This window comes from Chiloscyllium plagiosum, chromosome 45 (genome assembly GCF_004010195.1).
Source record: "Chiloscyllium plagiosum isolate BGI_BamShark_2017 chromosome 45, ASM401019v2, whole genome shotgun sequence".
NCBI classification, from domain to species: Eukaryota; Metazoa; Chordata; class Chondrichthyes; order Orectolobiformes; family Hemiscylliidae; genus Chiloscyllium; species Chiloscyllium plagiosum.
In genome coordinates, this window is record NC_057754.1 from 11,625,615 (window position 1) to 11,639,114 (window position 13,500).

General features: G+C 43.5%; 2 protein-coding genes across 6 annotated transcripts in view; one reads left to right on the top strand and one right to left on the bottom strand.

Annotated features, from left to right (window-relative positions):
- The window catches only part of LOC122543958 (zinc finger protein 239-like), a 100,486-nt gene that overhangs the window by 2,463 nt on the left and 84,523 nt on the right, over positions 1-13,500 (bottom strand). Inside the window, exons 3-4 of one of the 5 annotated variants that reach the window (XR_006310204.1) lie at positions 7,576-7,678; positions 2,279-2,423 (exon numbers count right to left, since the gene is read on the bottom strand). The exons of 1 other annotated variant lie outside the window; for it this stretch is intronic. Coding sequence is in view for 1 of the 4 variants with exons in the window: in XM_043682951.1 (XP_043538886.1) it covers positions 9,343-9,503 (161 nt within the window). In the remaining 3 variants the exon portion in view is untranslated. Of the gene's footprint in view, positions 1-2,278; positions 2,424-7,575; positions 7,679-9,264; positions 9,632-13,500 lie in introns of those variants that run through there. 3 more of the 5 variants (XR_006310205.1, XR_006310206.1, XM_043682951.1) reach the window with 3 other exon arrangements.
- The window catches only part of LOC122543960 (zinc finger protein 229-like), a 50,515-nt gene that overhangs the window by 466 nt on the left and 36,549 nt on the right, over positions 1-13,500 (top strand). Inside the window, exons 2-3 of the mRNA XM_043682959.1 lie at positions 1,281-2,237; positions 4,602-4,603. Coding sequence (XP_043538894.1) covers positions 1,392-2,237; positions 4,602-4,603 — 848 coding nt within the window. The 5' untranslated portion in view covers positions 1,281-1,391. The remainder of the gene's footprint in view (positions 1-1,280; positions 2,238-4,601; positions 4,604-13,500) is intronic.

Below are 13,500 nucleotides of genomic sequence, written 5' to 3' on the forward strand. Positions count from 1 at the left end.
AAACTGATGAGGCCTCACGGCTTCTTGGTGAGGCAAAGCTATGGCAAAGACTAAAGGATAAGATAACAAATCTCACAACAAAACTGCTAGAGGAACGTTACAAGTCTGGCACAATATATGGAGAAAAATATGGAGTTAATTATAGAATCCCTACAGTTTGGAAACAGGCTATACGGCTCAACTGGTCCACAACGATCCTCCGAAGAGCATAATACCCAGTCCCATTCCCCCACCCTGTTGGCCAGTCCACCCAACGTGCACATCTTTGGACTGTGGGAGGAAACCTACGCTGACCTGGGGATAATGTGCAAACCTCACACAGACAGACACCCCAGGGTGGAATTTTACCCAGGTCCACAGTGCTGTGAGGCAGCAGTACAAAACACTGAGTCATCATGCTTCCCATTTCAAGTCCAGTGACCTTTCTTAAATTCTTTGCTTCAATCCCCTCTGCCATCCAGCCCTAGGTGTCCAAAGACCTCTGGTTCTGTTCAGTCACATTAAGTCCCTCAGCTGAAACTCATAACCCTGTGTAAACGGTATCTTCAATTACAGGGTCAGTCAATGGCAGAGAGGGTCAATGTTCAACAGGTTGATGGTGCAGCTATTGTGACCCAGATCACAGGAGGACAGAGTGTTGTGATTCCTTTATTGATCGCGATGATCCCCCGGAGGGCTCGCCCAAAACAGAGTTGTGTCCTGTAACCCCTTTACAATCATTCATGAATAATGTTTCTGATCTGCCTTGCCCCAAACTATCAGAAGCGTGTTCAACTCTTATATTTTTTATGATTGTGTCCTGTGTAGTTCAGCCTCAGATGATGACCAAAAAGAGATGAAATCAGTGGCTTTGGCATGGAGTTTGTAGCTTGTCTAAAGACACTGACTTCATTCTTCTAAATTCAGAACTGGATGTCACACAGGGCAGTATGGTGTGGGACATGGAAGTGATTTGGATGATAAGGTTGTTAACATACACCTGCTGCCAGGATTCTTATAGGAGGTTTAGGATTTTGTTTACAAAATTCCTTTTGTTGAACCATGGCAACACCATAACCTTGCTCTTTCTTGGTCTCTCCACTAATCCAAGCCAGATTCTGCTGTGGGTCCAGAAGGAGTGACATGTTTGTGATCCAGTTGAGTGTTCATGACAATCAGGCAGCTTTATGGTTCATGGGTTTTATCTCCAGAAATTATAAGATTCATTGAGTTCAATTTACATTTCTGTCTTTGCGGGACCTCACTCATTCCCTTCTTTCTGTTTTCAATCATTTTTCCAGGATTTTGGAAGGGGAGAATTTACCATCAACAAATTCCAATTAAACATTACATCAGGATCTGACAGTGTCACCCAATGTTTGGTAACCTGAATATCTTTCTGGACTTTGAACATGGAAGGTAAAATCACCTTTCACAGTGGGGAAAAACTGTACTCATGTCCTCTGTGTGGACGAGGCTTCAGCCGATCGTCTGGTCTGTCCAGACACAAGTGCAGTCACATTGGGGAAAAACCGTGGAAATGTGTGGATTGTGGAAAGGGATTCAATTACCCATCTGACCTGGAAACGCATCGACGCAGTCACACTGGAGAGAGGCCATTCACTTGTCCTGAGTGTGGGAAGGGATTCACTCAGTTTTCTAACCTCTTATGTCATCAGAGAACTCACACTGGGGAGAGACCATTCACATGCACAGAGTGTGGGAAGGGATTCACTCAGTCATCCCACCTGATGGCACATCAGCGAGTTCACACTGAGAATAGGTCATTCGGCCGGTCAGAGTGTGGGAAGGGAAGCACTCAGTCATCACACCAGCGAGTTCACAATGGCGAGAGATCATTCATCTGTTCTGAGTGTGGCAAGGGATTCACTCAGTCATCCCACCTGCTGAAACACCAGCGAGTTCACAGTGATGAAAGACCATTTCAATGCCTGCATTGTGGGAAATGCTTTAAAAGTTCTGCTGAATTGGTCAGCCATCAACGTGTTCACACTGATGAGAAACCATTCAGATGCTCTTACTGTGGGACTGGGTTCAGGAAATCATCTCATCTCATTGTGCACCAGCGAATTCACACTGGGGAGAGGCCATTCAGCTGCCCCGAGTGTGGGAAAAGATTCAATAATTTGTCCAATCTGCTGAAGCACCAGCGTATTCACACCGGGGAGAGACCCTTCACCTGCTCAGAGTGCGGTAAAGGATTTACTCAGTCATCCAATCTGTTGAGACATAAGCAAGTTCACAAGCAGCTACCATGACTGGTTTTGCTGTTACTCACAATCAGGACTGAACCCTGTGAAATGGAGTCTGTGTCAGCTGATGATCACCACCTCCAGCCCAGCTCTTGGTGTTAACTTTCTGGATAAAGTGAAATCAATTCAGCTTTGCTTTAAGTATTAGCATACACGTATGGAGATGGAGGTCTGAAATACAAACAAAGCATTGGAGAAACTCAGTACATCTGACAGCATTTGTGAAGAGGGAAAAATAATTAATGTTTCAAGTCTAATCTACTCTTCCTTGACACTGAAGGGGAACTAGGAAAATAATGGTATTTATGCTGGAGAAACAGAGGTGGGGGGCTTTGGGGGGTGGGAGCAAGTGGAAGATTGTATGGGTGTTCAGAATGCCAGTGATGGTTGTATTGAATCATAGAATCTCTACTGTGTGGAAACAGGCCATTAGGCCCAACAAGACCACACCGACTCGCCGAAAAGTATTCCACCCAAACCCATTCCCCTACCCTATTACTGTACATTTCCCTGACTAATGCACTTAGCCTACACATTCCTGAAGATTATTGGGCAATTTGGCATGGCCAATTCACCTAACCTGCACATCTTTGGACAGTGGGAGGAAACTGGAACACCAGGAGCAAACCCACACAATCACAGGCAAACTCCACACAGTCACCCAAGCCAGGAAATCAAACCTGAGTCCCTGGTGCTACGAGGCAGCAGTACTAACCACTGAGCCAGTGTGCCACCCTAGGAGAGGAGGTGAGAGTGGTAAGTGTATAGCAGAAAATAGGTCAGCTCTGCTGAGAGCAAACCCGAGTAAACAGGACACTGGGAGGGTGTCAGCGGGAAGGGAGGTGAATTGAAATAGAGTTTCTGGTGTTTTTGCTCCCAGTTTGCTTTCTCATATCAGTCCTGTTCACCTCCTGTGCGCGCACTGACCTACATTGGCTTCAGGTCAAGTGATGGCTCAGTTTAAAATTTCTTGATTTCAAATCACCCATGGCCTTCCCCCTGCCATGTAGAGAACAGAGGGGTTAGTACAGCTCAGGCTATATTCTCCCATAGGCTCACCTCTCCCTATCCCTGTGATGTGGGGAATGAGGAGTTAATACAGATATTTTATTTATGTGAGTGATCTTTATGTAACCTGAGCCATGAACTGATTACAATGAGAATACTTCCTAAAAGTGAGGAATTTTATGCATTGGATCAAGGACTGACAGGCAGAAAGCACATGCTGTTCTCACGTTACTGAGATTAAGCTTGGCTTCAGATACTGGGATTGACATACCCCGTTCCAACATAAACTGGACAGGAAACTTGGGAAACAACAGTCTTAGACTGTAGTTAAACTCATGTGGAATATTCTTGTGTTGGTGGAGTGGGCAGGTAGGTGGCAGATGAGATTCAGTGCAGGGAAGTGTAAGGTAATGCATTCTGGTCACAAGAATTTGGAAAGATAATCGAAAATAGAAGGTACAATTCAAACAATGCGGTAGCAGAAGGACGTGGATGTACATGTGCATCACTGAAGGTGGCAGGACTGAGTGAGAAATGAATAAAAGATGCAATATTTTCAGCTTTATAGAATAGAGTAGAATAGAATACAAAAGCAGGGAGGTGATGTTGAAATTGTATACAAGACTCTAATTTAGACCTCACCTGGAGATTGTGTAGTCATCGCCACCAAGTTATAGGAAAAGTATGAATGTATTGGAGCAAGTGCTGAAGTGCTTTACAAGAATGCTTCTAGGAATGGGAAGCATCAGTTATGGTGATAGATTAAAGAAGGTGGAACTGTTCTCCTTGAAGAGGAGAAGGCTGAGATGAGATTGATGAAAGTTTTCAAAATTAGAAGCCTACTGAATAGAAATAGGTAAGAAGTTCTTCCCACTTGTGAATTGGGAAACAAAAAGGAGAGCATATAAATTTAAAGTGACATGCAAAAGAAGCAAAGTGACATGAGAAAAAGCTTTGTCACACAGTGAATGGTCAAGGTGTGGAAGGCACTGCCTGGAAATGTAGCAGAGGCAGGTTCCATTGAGGCTTATTTGGATAGACCTGATGTACAGACATATGGAGTAAAGCCAGTAAATTAGCTGTAGAGAATAGAAGTGATGTTGGCATGATGACTCCAATGGCCTCTTTTTGTGCTGAAACAATTCTTTGATTCTGTGAAGTAAATTATAATGAAATGTGTTCAAATGGAACTGGCATACAGTGTGATGCAGCATCAGAAATGGGAAATGTACTGAAACTGGTGGAACAGTGCAACAGAGATTGAGAGTCTATCCTGAAGAGATTCAGAAAGGAACTATTGAGGTGGAATAGTCTGGAATAAGTTATAGAAATGTCATAGAGATGTACAGTAGGAAGCAGACTCTTCGGTCTAACTCGTCCACGCTGACCAGATATCTGAAACTAATTAAGTCTCAATTGTCACAAACCCTTCTAAATCCTTCCTATTTATGCACTGATCCAGATGCTTTTAAACGTTGATCGTCTTGTTCGCATTTGTGTGCTTTACAGCTGAATAAAGAGTTATGGCAATTAGTACGTCAGTTGTAAAAGAGAAGTGGTGGATAGCGAGAAGTACTGTTGTACTACATCAGAGTGCATTACACAAGCGAAAAATCCATTATTAAACTGATCACTGGAGCTAGAAATTAATTTACAGACAGAAAATAGCAGAATATGTGAGAAAATGAAACAGACCATCGAAAAGAATCCCACAGACCATTAGGCCCAACAAATTCACACCGAATTTCCAAAGAGTAACCCCCCCCAACCCATTCCTCTACCCTATTACCCTATGTTTACCCCAATTAATGCACCTAACCTACAATTATGGGCAATTTAGCATGGCCAATTCACCTAACCTGCACATCTTTGGATCGTGGGAGGAAACTCATGCAAACCCCACACAGACAGCCACTCGAGGTGGAAATTGAACTCAGGTCCCAGGTGTTGTGAGGGAACAGTGCTAACCACTGAGCGACCATGCTGCCCTCTGCTCCACTCTCTACGTGTCGCTGAAAACAGTGTGTGTCAGGTACAACATCTCAACAACAAACAAAACTAGCACTGGTGGCCTTGCACTTTGCTGGACTAATGTAATTCAAAGTTCTTCACCTCTGCTCTGTCTCCCCTATGTTCTAAGTGAGCATTTGGTCACAGGAGCTAAGGTCAGAAAACAGACAATGTCAAGGATTTAAAGGAATGGTGAAGGTCAGAGAGGAGCTGAGGGAAGAGCTAATTAGGACCTCACAAAATCGAACAGCCCCCATGAAGAACCCAAACGTATTCGCAGACAGATTTCATTGCTGTTACTGTGAGACTAAAGAGGGGAAAGGCAAGGATGGTAATGATGGAGGCCAACTGTAAATAATATTAATTGATACTATCCATGATCGTTGCCCTGACTCTAAGAAGGAAGAGAAAATGAGGTCTGCAGATGCATTTCCATCTAAGAAGGAAGATCTTGACTAAGCTGTCCTTTACATTTCAATTCACTGTTAAAGCAGGCTGTTGTTTGCAACATCAAAAAACAAAATTGGTTTGAGGGATAACTTGTAAAGTTTGGAAACAGTTGACATTAAGGCTGCATAACTGGCTCAAATTCTTTCCCAGTCTGTTTACTGGAACACTCTCACTAGGTGTCTGTGTGTCAGTGCTTTTCTAGTCATACTGATGTTTGAGATGTTCCCTTACTAACAGATCAGATAAATACATTGAAAGGTTACATTCAGGTCCTGATGATTCAAGTAACTCTCTCAAATTGCAGTATGATTTATGATTTGAGTTTTCCATCAACAAATCCTTTCTTTCTATTGCACTGGAAAAGAAATTGTGTCCAGACAAATCCAGGCTTTGTTGAACATTTTCCCCTCAAAGTTATAAATCCATGTCCCACATTCTCCCTACTTTTTCTGCCATAATTCTACAACATAGAACAGTGCACCACAGTACAGGACTTTCGGCCCTAGATGTTGTACTGACCTTTATCCTACTCTAAGATCAAACTAACCTACATACCCTTCCTTTTACTATCATCCATGTGCTTATCCAAGAGTTGCTTAAATGTCCGAATGTATCTGACTCTACTACAACCGCTGGCAGTGCAATGCACACACCCATCACTCTCTGTACAAGGAACCGATCTCTGACATCTCCCCTAAACCTTCCTCCAATCACCTTAAAATTATTTACCCCTGCGATAGCCATTTCTGCCCAGGGAAAAAGTCACTGACTATTCACTCTGTCTATGCCTCTCATATTGTACACCACTATCAAGTCACCTCTTATCCTTCTTTGCTCCAATAAGAAAAGCACTAGCTCCCTCAACCTTTCTTCATAAGACATGCCCTCCAGTCCAGGCAGCATCCTGGTAAATATCGTCTGCACCCTCTCTAAAGCTTCCACATTGTTCCTATAATGAGGTGAACATGTCTGAACACAATAATCCAAATGTGGTCTAACTAGGGGTTTATAGAGTTGCAGGTTAACCACGTGGCTCTTAAATTCGATTCCCCTGCTAGTCAACGCCAACACACCATACACTTTCTTAACAACCCTATCAACTTGGCTGGCAAATTTGAGGGATCTATGGACATGGACCCCAAGATTGCTCTGTTCCTCCACACTGCCAAGAATCTTGCCTTTAAATCTGGAATCTATATTCAAACTTAACTTTCCAAAATGAATAACTTGACACTTTTCCAGGTTGAACTCCATCTGCCACTTCTTAGTCCAGTTCTGTATCCTGTATTCAATATCCCGTTGCAACCTAGAACAGCCCTCCGCCACTCCACCAATCTTTGTGTCATTGGCAAACTTACTAACCCAACCTTCCATTTCCTCATCCAAGTCATTTTTAAAAGTCACAAAGAGCAGAGGTCCCAGAACAGATCCCTGTAGAACACCTTTGGTAAACAAGCTCCAGGCCGAATACTTTCTATTTACGACAATCCTCTGTCTTCTATGGGCCAGCCAATTCTGTATCCAGCCAGCCAAATTTCTCTGCATTCTATGCCTCCTCACTTTTTGCATGAGCCTACCATGAGAAACCTTATCAAATGCTTGTTAAAATCCATGTACACAATATCCACTGCTCTACTTTCATGAATGTGTTTTGTCACATCCTCAAATAATTCCATAAGACTTGTGAGGAATGATCTGCCCCTCAAAACGCCATGCTGACTATCTCTAATCAAACTATGGTTTTCCAAGTAATCATAATAAGGGAATAATATTTGCCACCCTCTAATCATCTGGCACTGCTCAAGTGGACAGTGAGGATGCAAAAATCGTAACCAAAGGCACAGCAAACTCTTACCTCGCTTCCTGTAGTAATCTTGGTTATATCCATTCTGGCCCAGAGAACTTATCTATCCTTAAGTTTTTCAAATTCTTTCTGAAACTTTCTTTTAAATGTGCATCTAGAGACAGAAATACGTTTGATAACTCACTGTAATACAAACATTGCTTGTCCTTGAGAAAGCATACAGATGATCATACATTAGATCCATATTCATAACTGACTGTGTGCAAGTTCAATGAGCAATTGTGATTCACCGAATTGTAAAGGCACAGAAGGAGGCCATTCAAAGCATTGTGGCAGTACAGTGCTCCAAATATGCTTGCTGACTTGTGCCATTTCCCTGACTTCTCCCTGAAACCCTGTACATAGTGTCTAATCAAATAATCACCTATTGACCTTGGTGAAAGTGAGGATCTCAGATGCTGGAGAATAGAGTCAAAAAGTGTGGCGCTGGAAAAGCACAGCAGGTCTGGCAGCATCTGAGGAGCAGGACAGTCGATGTTTCGGGCATAGTCATTGAAGGGAGTTTCTTGAAATGGAGAAAGGTGACCAGTCGTGCTCCACAGGAGTCGGTGTTGGGTCCACTGTTGTTCGTAATATACATAAATGATCTGGAATAGGGCACTGTTGGTATGATCAGCAAGTTTGCAGATGCACAAAGATTGGTGGAGTAGCAGAAAGCAAAAGGGATTGTCGGAGAATACAGGAGGATATAGATAGACTGGAGAGTTGGGCGGAAAAGTGGCAGATGGTTTTCAAGCCAGACAAATGTGAGGTGATGCATTTAGGCAAGACTAATTCTAGAGCAAATTAAATAATGGACGGAAGAGCCTTGGGAAAAGTTGGTGGGCAGAGAGATCTAGGAGTTCAGGTCCATTGTACCCTGAAGGTTGCTGCACAGGTGGATAGAGTGGTCAAGAAGGCATATAGTATGCTTGCATTCATTGGATGGGGTATTGAGTATAAGAGCTGGTAAGTCATGTTAAAATTGTACAAGACATTGGTTCGGCTGCATTTAGAATACTGTGTACAGTTCTGGTCGCCACATTACCAAAAGGATGTGGACGCTTTGGAGAGGGTGCAGAGAAGGTTTATGAGGATGTTGCCTGGTATGGAAAGTGCTAGCTATGAAGAGCGGTTGAGTACGTTAGGTTTATTTTCATTAGAAAAAAGGAGATTGAGGCGGGACAGATTGAGGTTTACAAATCATGAAGGGTATAGACAGGGTGGATAGAGACAAGCTTTTTACCAGGGTGAAGGATTCAATAACGAGAGGTGGAAAGTTTTTAAGGGGGATACACTTGGCAAGTACTTCACACAGAGGGTAGTGGGCATTTGGAATGTGTTGTCAGCAGAGGTGGTAGAGGTAGGCACAGTAGATTCATTTAAGATGAGTCTGGACAAATGCATGAGTCGGTGGGGAGTCGAGGGATACAGATGCTTAGGAATTGACCGACAGGTTTAGACAGTACATTTGGATCGGCTCAGGCTTGGAGGGCCGAAGGGCCGAAGGGCCTGTTCCTGGGCTGTAAATTTCCTTTGTTCTCTTTGTTCTTTGTAATTTATTTGACATCTACACTCTTATTCTCAATGCTTTTACCAGTGGGAACAGTTTCTAACTACTCTGTATAGGTCCGTCATGATAACCGGCGTCCCTACTGGCCGTTAAACCGGGGTCTGATTTCAGAAGAAAATGTGCAGCTTACTTATACTCTGAGCAAAACACCAAACCGTTTTATTGAGGTCGATACTGCATATTTGTGAACCTTGCAACCTCCGTCTCTACCATCTCCATTCTTCAGTCCGTCCTGTGCACACTGAGTACACGACACACACAAGATTGACAAGGTTTTCTGACCAATAGGAATGCAAAAGGATGTTCCAGTTCCAGAATCCATGCGTTTTTCTGGCTATGGATGTGCACATTTGTATATCAGCTTCTTCTGAAAAATCACCAACGTAGAAATATCAGATCAAGAGTAGGCCATTCGGCCCTTCCTGCTTGCTTTGGCTTCAATAAGGTTATGGTCATCATACTCAGTGCCCTGCTCTCGCTTTAGCATCAGACAAGCTGTTCAAATATAACCACAATATTTACATTGAAGCAGCATTTAATAGAAAATAGTCAGGTTATGTCAAGTCCACAAAAGCAGACAAATCCAACCCCACCCATTACCGAACCCCTGTCAATCTACACTCTTATCATCAGCAAATTGATGGAAGGCAGTAACAACAGTGCGATCAGGCTGTACTCAGTGATAACCAGCTCACTCTGAGAAAGTGAGGACTGCAGATGCTGTGAGATTAGAGTTTAAAAAAAATGTGCTGGAAAAGCATAGCAGGTCAGGCAGCATCTGACGGAACAGGAGAGTCGAAGTTTCGAGCATAAGCTCTTCTTCAGGAATTGGAGGCTCTAAGGGGCCTGAGAGATAAATGGGAGGGGGTGGGGCTGGGGAGAAGGGAGCTGGGAATTGATGCTAGATAAGGATCCTTCTACATTGGACAGAGATTTTCCTGCATCTCGACACACGTCACCTCCTGTGTCAGTTGCTCTCTATGTGGTCTCGTCTACATTGGGGAGACAGGATACCAACTTGCAGAATGTTTCAGAGAATATTTCTGAGACACACACACTAAACAATCCCACTGCCCTGTGGCCGACCACTTCAACTCCCTGTCCCACTCTGCAAAGGACATGCAAGTCCTGGACCCCCTCCACTACCAAATTCTCGCCACCTGATGCCTGGAGGAAGAAGACCTCATTTCTGCTTGGGACCCCCAACCACTCAGAATCAATGTGTATTTCACCAGTTTCCTCATCTCCCCTCCCCCCACCTTATCCCACATCTAACCTTCCAACTCATCATCACCCTCTTGAACTGTCCTACCCCTCCATCTTCCTTTCCACCTGTCGTTCCACTGTCCACTCCGACCTATCACCATTACCCCCAACCTTCATCGACCTATTGCATTCCCAGCTACTTGACCCCCAGACCCACATCTCTCCCATTTATCTCTCAACTCACCTCACATTCCCAATGAAGAGATTATGCTTGAAATGCTGCCTTACCGGATGTGCTTTACCAGCACCACACTTTTTGACAATAACCAGCTCACTAATTCATGTTCCATCAGAGCCTCTCAACTGTTGTCATCATTATGGAATTAATCCAACATTGGCAAAACACTGAACTATCTAACGACAATTTAAATGCCCTTAAAGTTGGCAAGTCTACTACTACTGCTGCAGTCAGTGCAATCCACACCCCTACTACTCCGACAGATGTCGGAGTAAAGAAACTACCTCCGACATCTGTCCTATATCTATCACCCCTCAATTTAAAGCTATGTCCCCTCATGTTAGTCATCACCATCAGACAAAAAAGGCTCTCACTGTCCACCCTATCTAACCCTCTGATTATCTGAAATGTCTCAATTATGTCACCTCTCAACCTTCTTCTTTCTAATGAAATGAGCCTCAATTCTCTCAGTCTTTCCTCATAGACCTTCCCTCTGTTCCAGGCAACATTCTAGTAAATCTCCTCTGAACCCTTACCAAAGCTTCCCTCCTATAATGCGGTGACCAGAACTGTACGCAATACTCAAAATGTGACCACACCACAGTTTTTGTACAGCTGCAGCAAGATCTCATGGTTCTGAAACTCAATACCAATAAAAGCTAACACACCATATGCCTTCTTAAGAACCCTATCAACCTGGGTTCAAGGACAACTTTCAAGGATCTGTGTACCTGGACACTGAGATCTCTCCGCTCATCTACACTACCAAGAATCTTACCCTTAGCTGTAGTTTACCATTAGTTTACAAGATTCCATGCAAAGACTGCACAAAACACTATATAGAACAAACAGGCAGATAAGTAGCAATCTGCATTCATGAACACCAGCTAGTCACTAAACACCACTACCAGCTGTCCCTAGTAGCTATACACAGAGATGACAAGGATCATAAATTCAACTGAGATAACACAATGATAACAGGACAAGCTAAACAGAGGGCAGCCAGCCAATTTCTAGAGGCATGACACTCATCCATTGGCTCTATCAATAAAAACATTGACCTAGACTCAATATACCGACCATTGCCACGAACAAACAGAACCGACAACCGGAAGCTGCAGGAACAGAACCAAATAAATTCCAGAAGACACAGTTCAGCAGCGCTTCTCAGGAGCTACAAAGCACTGAGGATTTCACCTAGAACAGGGGACAAAACATCTGCGAACCAACTTCCCAGCTCGGTGAACATACCCACAACTACAGCAACTGGGATCCGAGCTACAAGAACCATGGCACCAGAACTGTATGCAGTATTCCAAGTATGGCCGGACCAAAGTCTTATACAACTGGAACATGACTTGCCAACTCTTGTACTCAATACCCCACCTAATGAAGGAAAGCATACGTTATGCCTCCACTGACCTGCGTTGCCACCTTCAGGGAACAATGAACCCGAACATCCAGATCTCTCTGCACATCAATTTTCCTCAGGACTTTTCCTGTATAGTTCGTTCTCGAATTGGATCTTCCAAAATGCACCACCTCACATTTGTCTGGAGGAACTCCATCTGCCATTTCTCTGCCCAACTCTCCAATCTATCTATATTTTGCAGAATTCTCTGACAGTCCCCTTCACTATCTGCTACTCAACCAATCTTAGTGTAATCTGCAAACTTGCTAATGAGGCAACCTGTACCTTCCTCCAAAACATTTATGTATCTCACAAACAACAGTGGTCCCAGCATGGATCTCTGTGGAACACCACTGGTCACAGGTCTCCATTCTAAGAAGGTCCCTTCCACTACTACTACGCTTTGTCTCCTGTTGTCCAAACAGTTCTCTATCCATCTAGCTAGAACACCCTGCCACCCATGCGACTTCACATTCTCCATCAGCCTACCATCGGGAACTTTATCAAATGCCTTACTAAGGTTCATTTATATGACCTCTGCATCCCTTCCCTCATCAATCAACTTTGTCACCTCTTCAAAGAATTCTCTTAGGTTTGTAACACATGACCTTCTCTGCACAAAATATTGCTGCCTATCACTGATAAGTCCATTTTCTTCCAAATGGGTATATATCCTATCCCCTCAGTATCTTCTCCAGCAGCTTCCCTACCACTGACGTCAGGCTCACAGGTCTATAATTACCTGGATTATCCCTGCTACTCTTCTTAAATAAGGGAACAACATTAACAATTCTCCAGTCCTTTGAGATCTCAACCGTGTTCAAGAATGCTTCAAAGATATGTGTTAAAGCCCCAGCTATTTCCTCTCTCGCTTCCCTCATTAATCTGGGATGGATCTCATCTGGACCTGTGGATTTGTCCACCTTAATGCCTTTTAGAATACCTCACACTTCCTCCCAATCACTTTGCCAACTTGACCTAGAGTAAGCAAAGATTTATCCCTAACCCCAACATTTGCCATGTTTCTCTCCTCAGTGAATACCGATGCAAAATACTCATTAAGAATCTCACCCATTTTCTCTTACTCCATGGATATTTTTCCTCCTTTATCCTTGAGTGGGCCAATCCTTTCCCTAGTTACACTCTTGCTCCTTCTATATGAATAAAAGGCTTTGTGGTTTTCTTCAATCCTGCTCGCTGAGGATATCTCATGACCCCTTTTAGCCTTAATTCCTCATTTCAAATTGGTGCTACATTCCCGATATTCTTCCAAAGCTTCGTCTGTCTTCAGTGGCCTAAACCTTATGTACACATCCTTTCTCCTCTTGGCTAGTCTCAACTTCAACCGTCATCCATGGTTCCCTAATCTTGCCATTTCTATCCCTAATTTTCAAAGGAACATAGCTCTCCTGAAATCCAATCAACCTCTCTTTAAAAGCCTCCAACATGTCAAATGTGGATTTCCCTTCAAACAACTGCTCCCAATCTACATTCCCCAGCTCCTGCCAA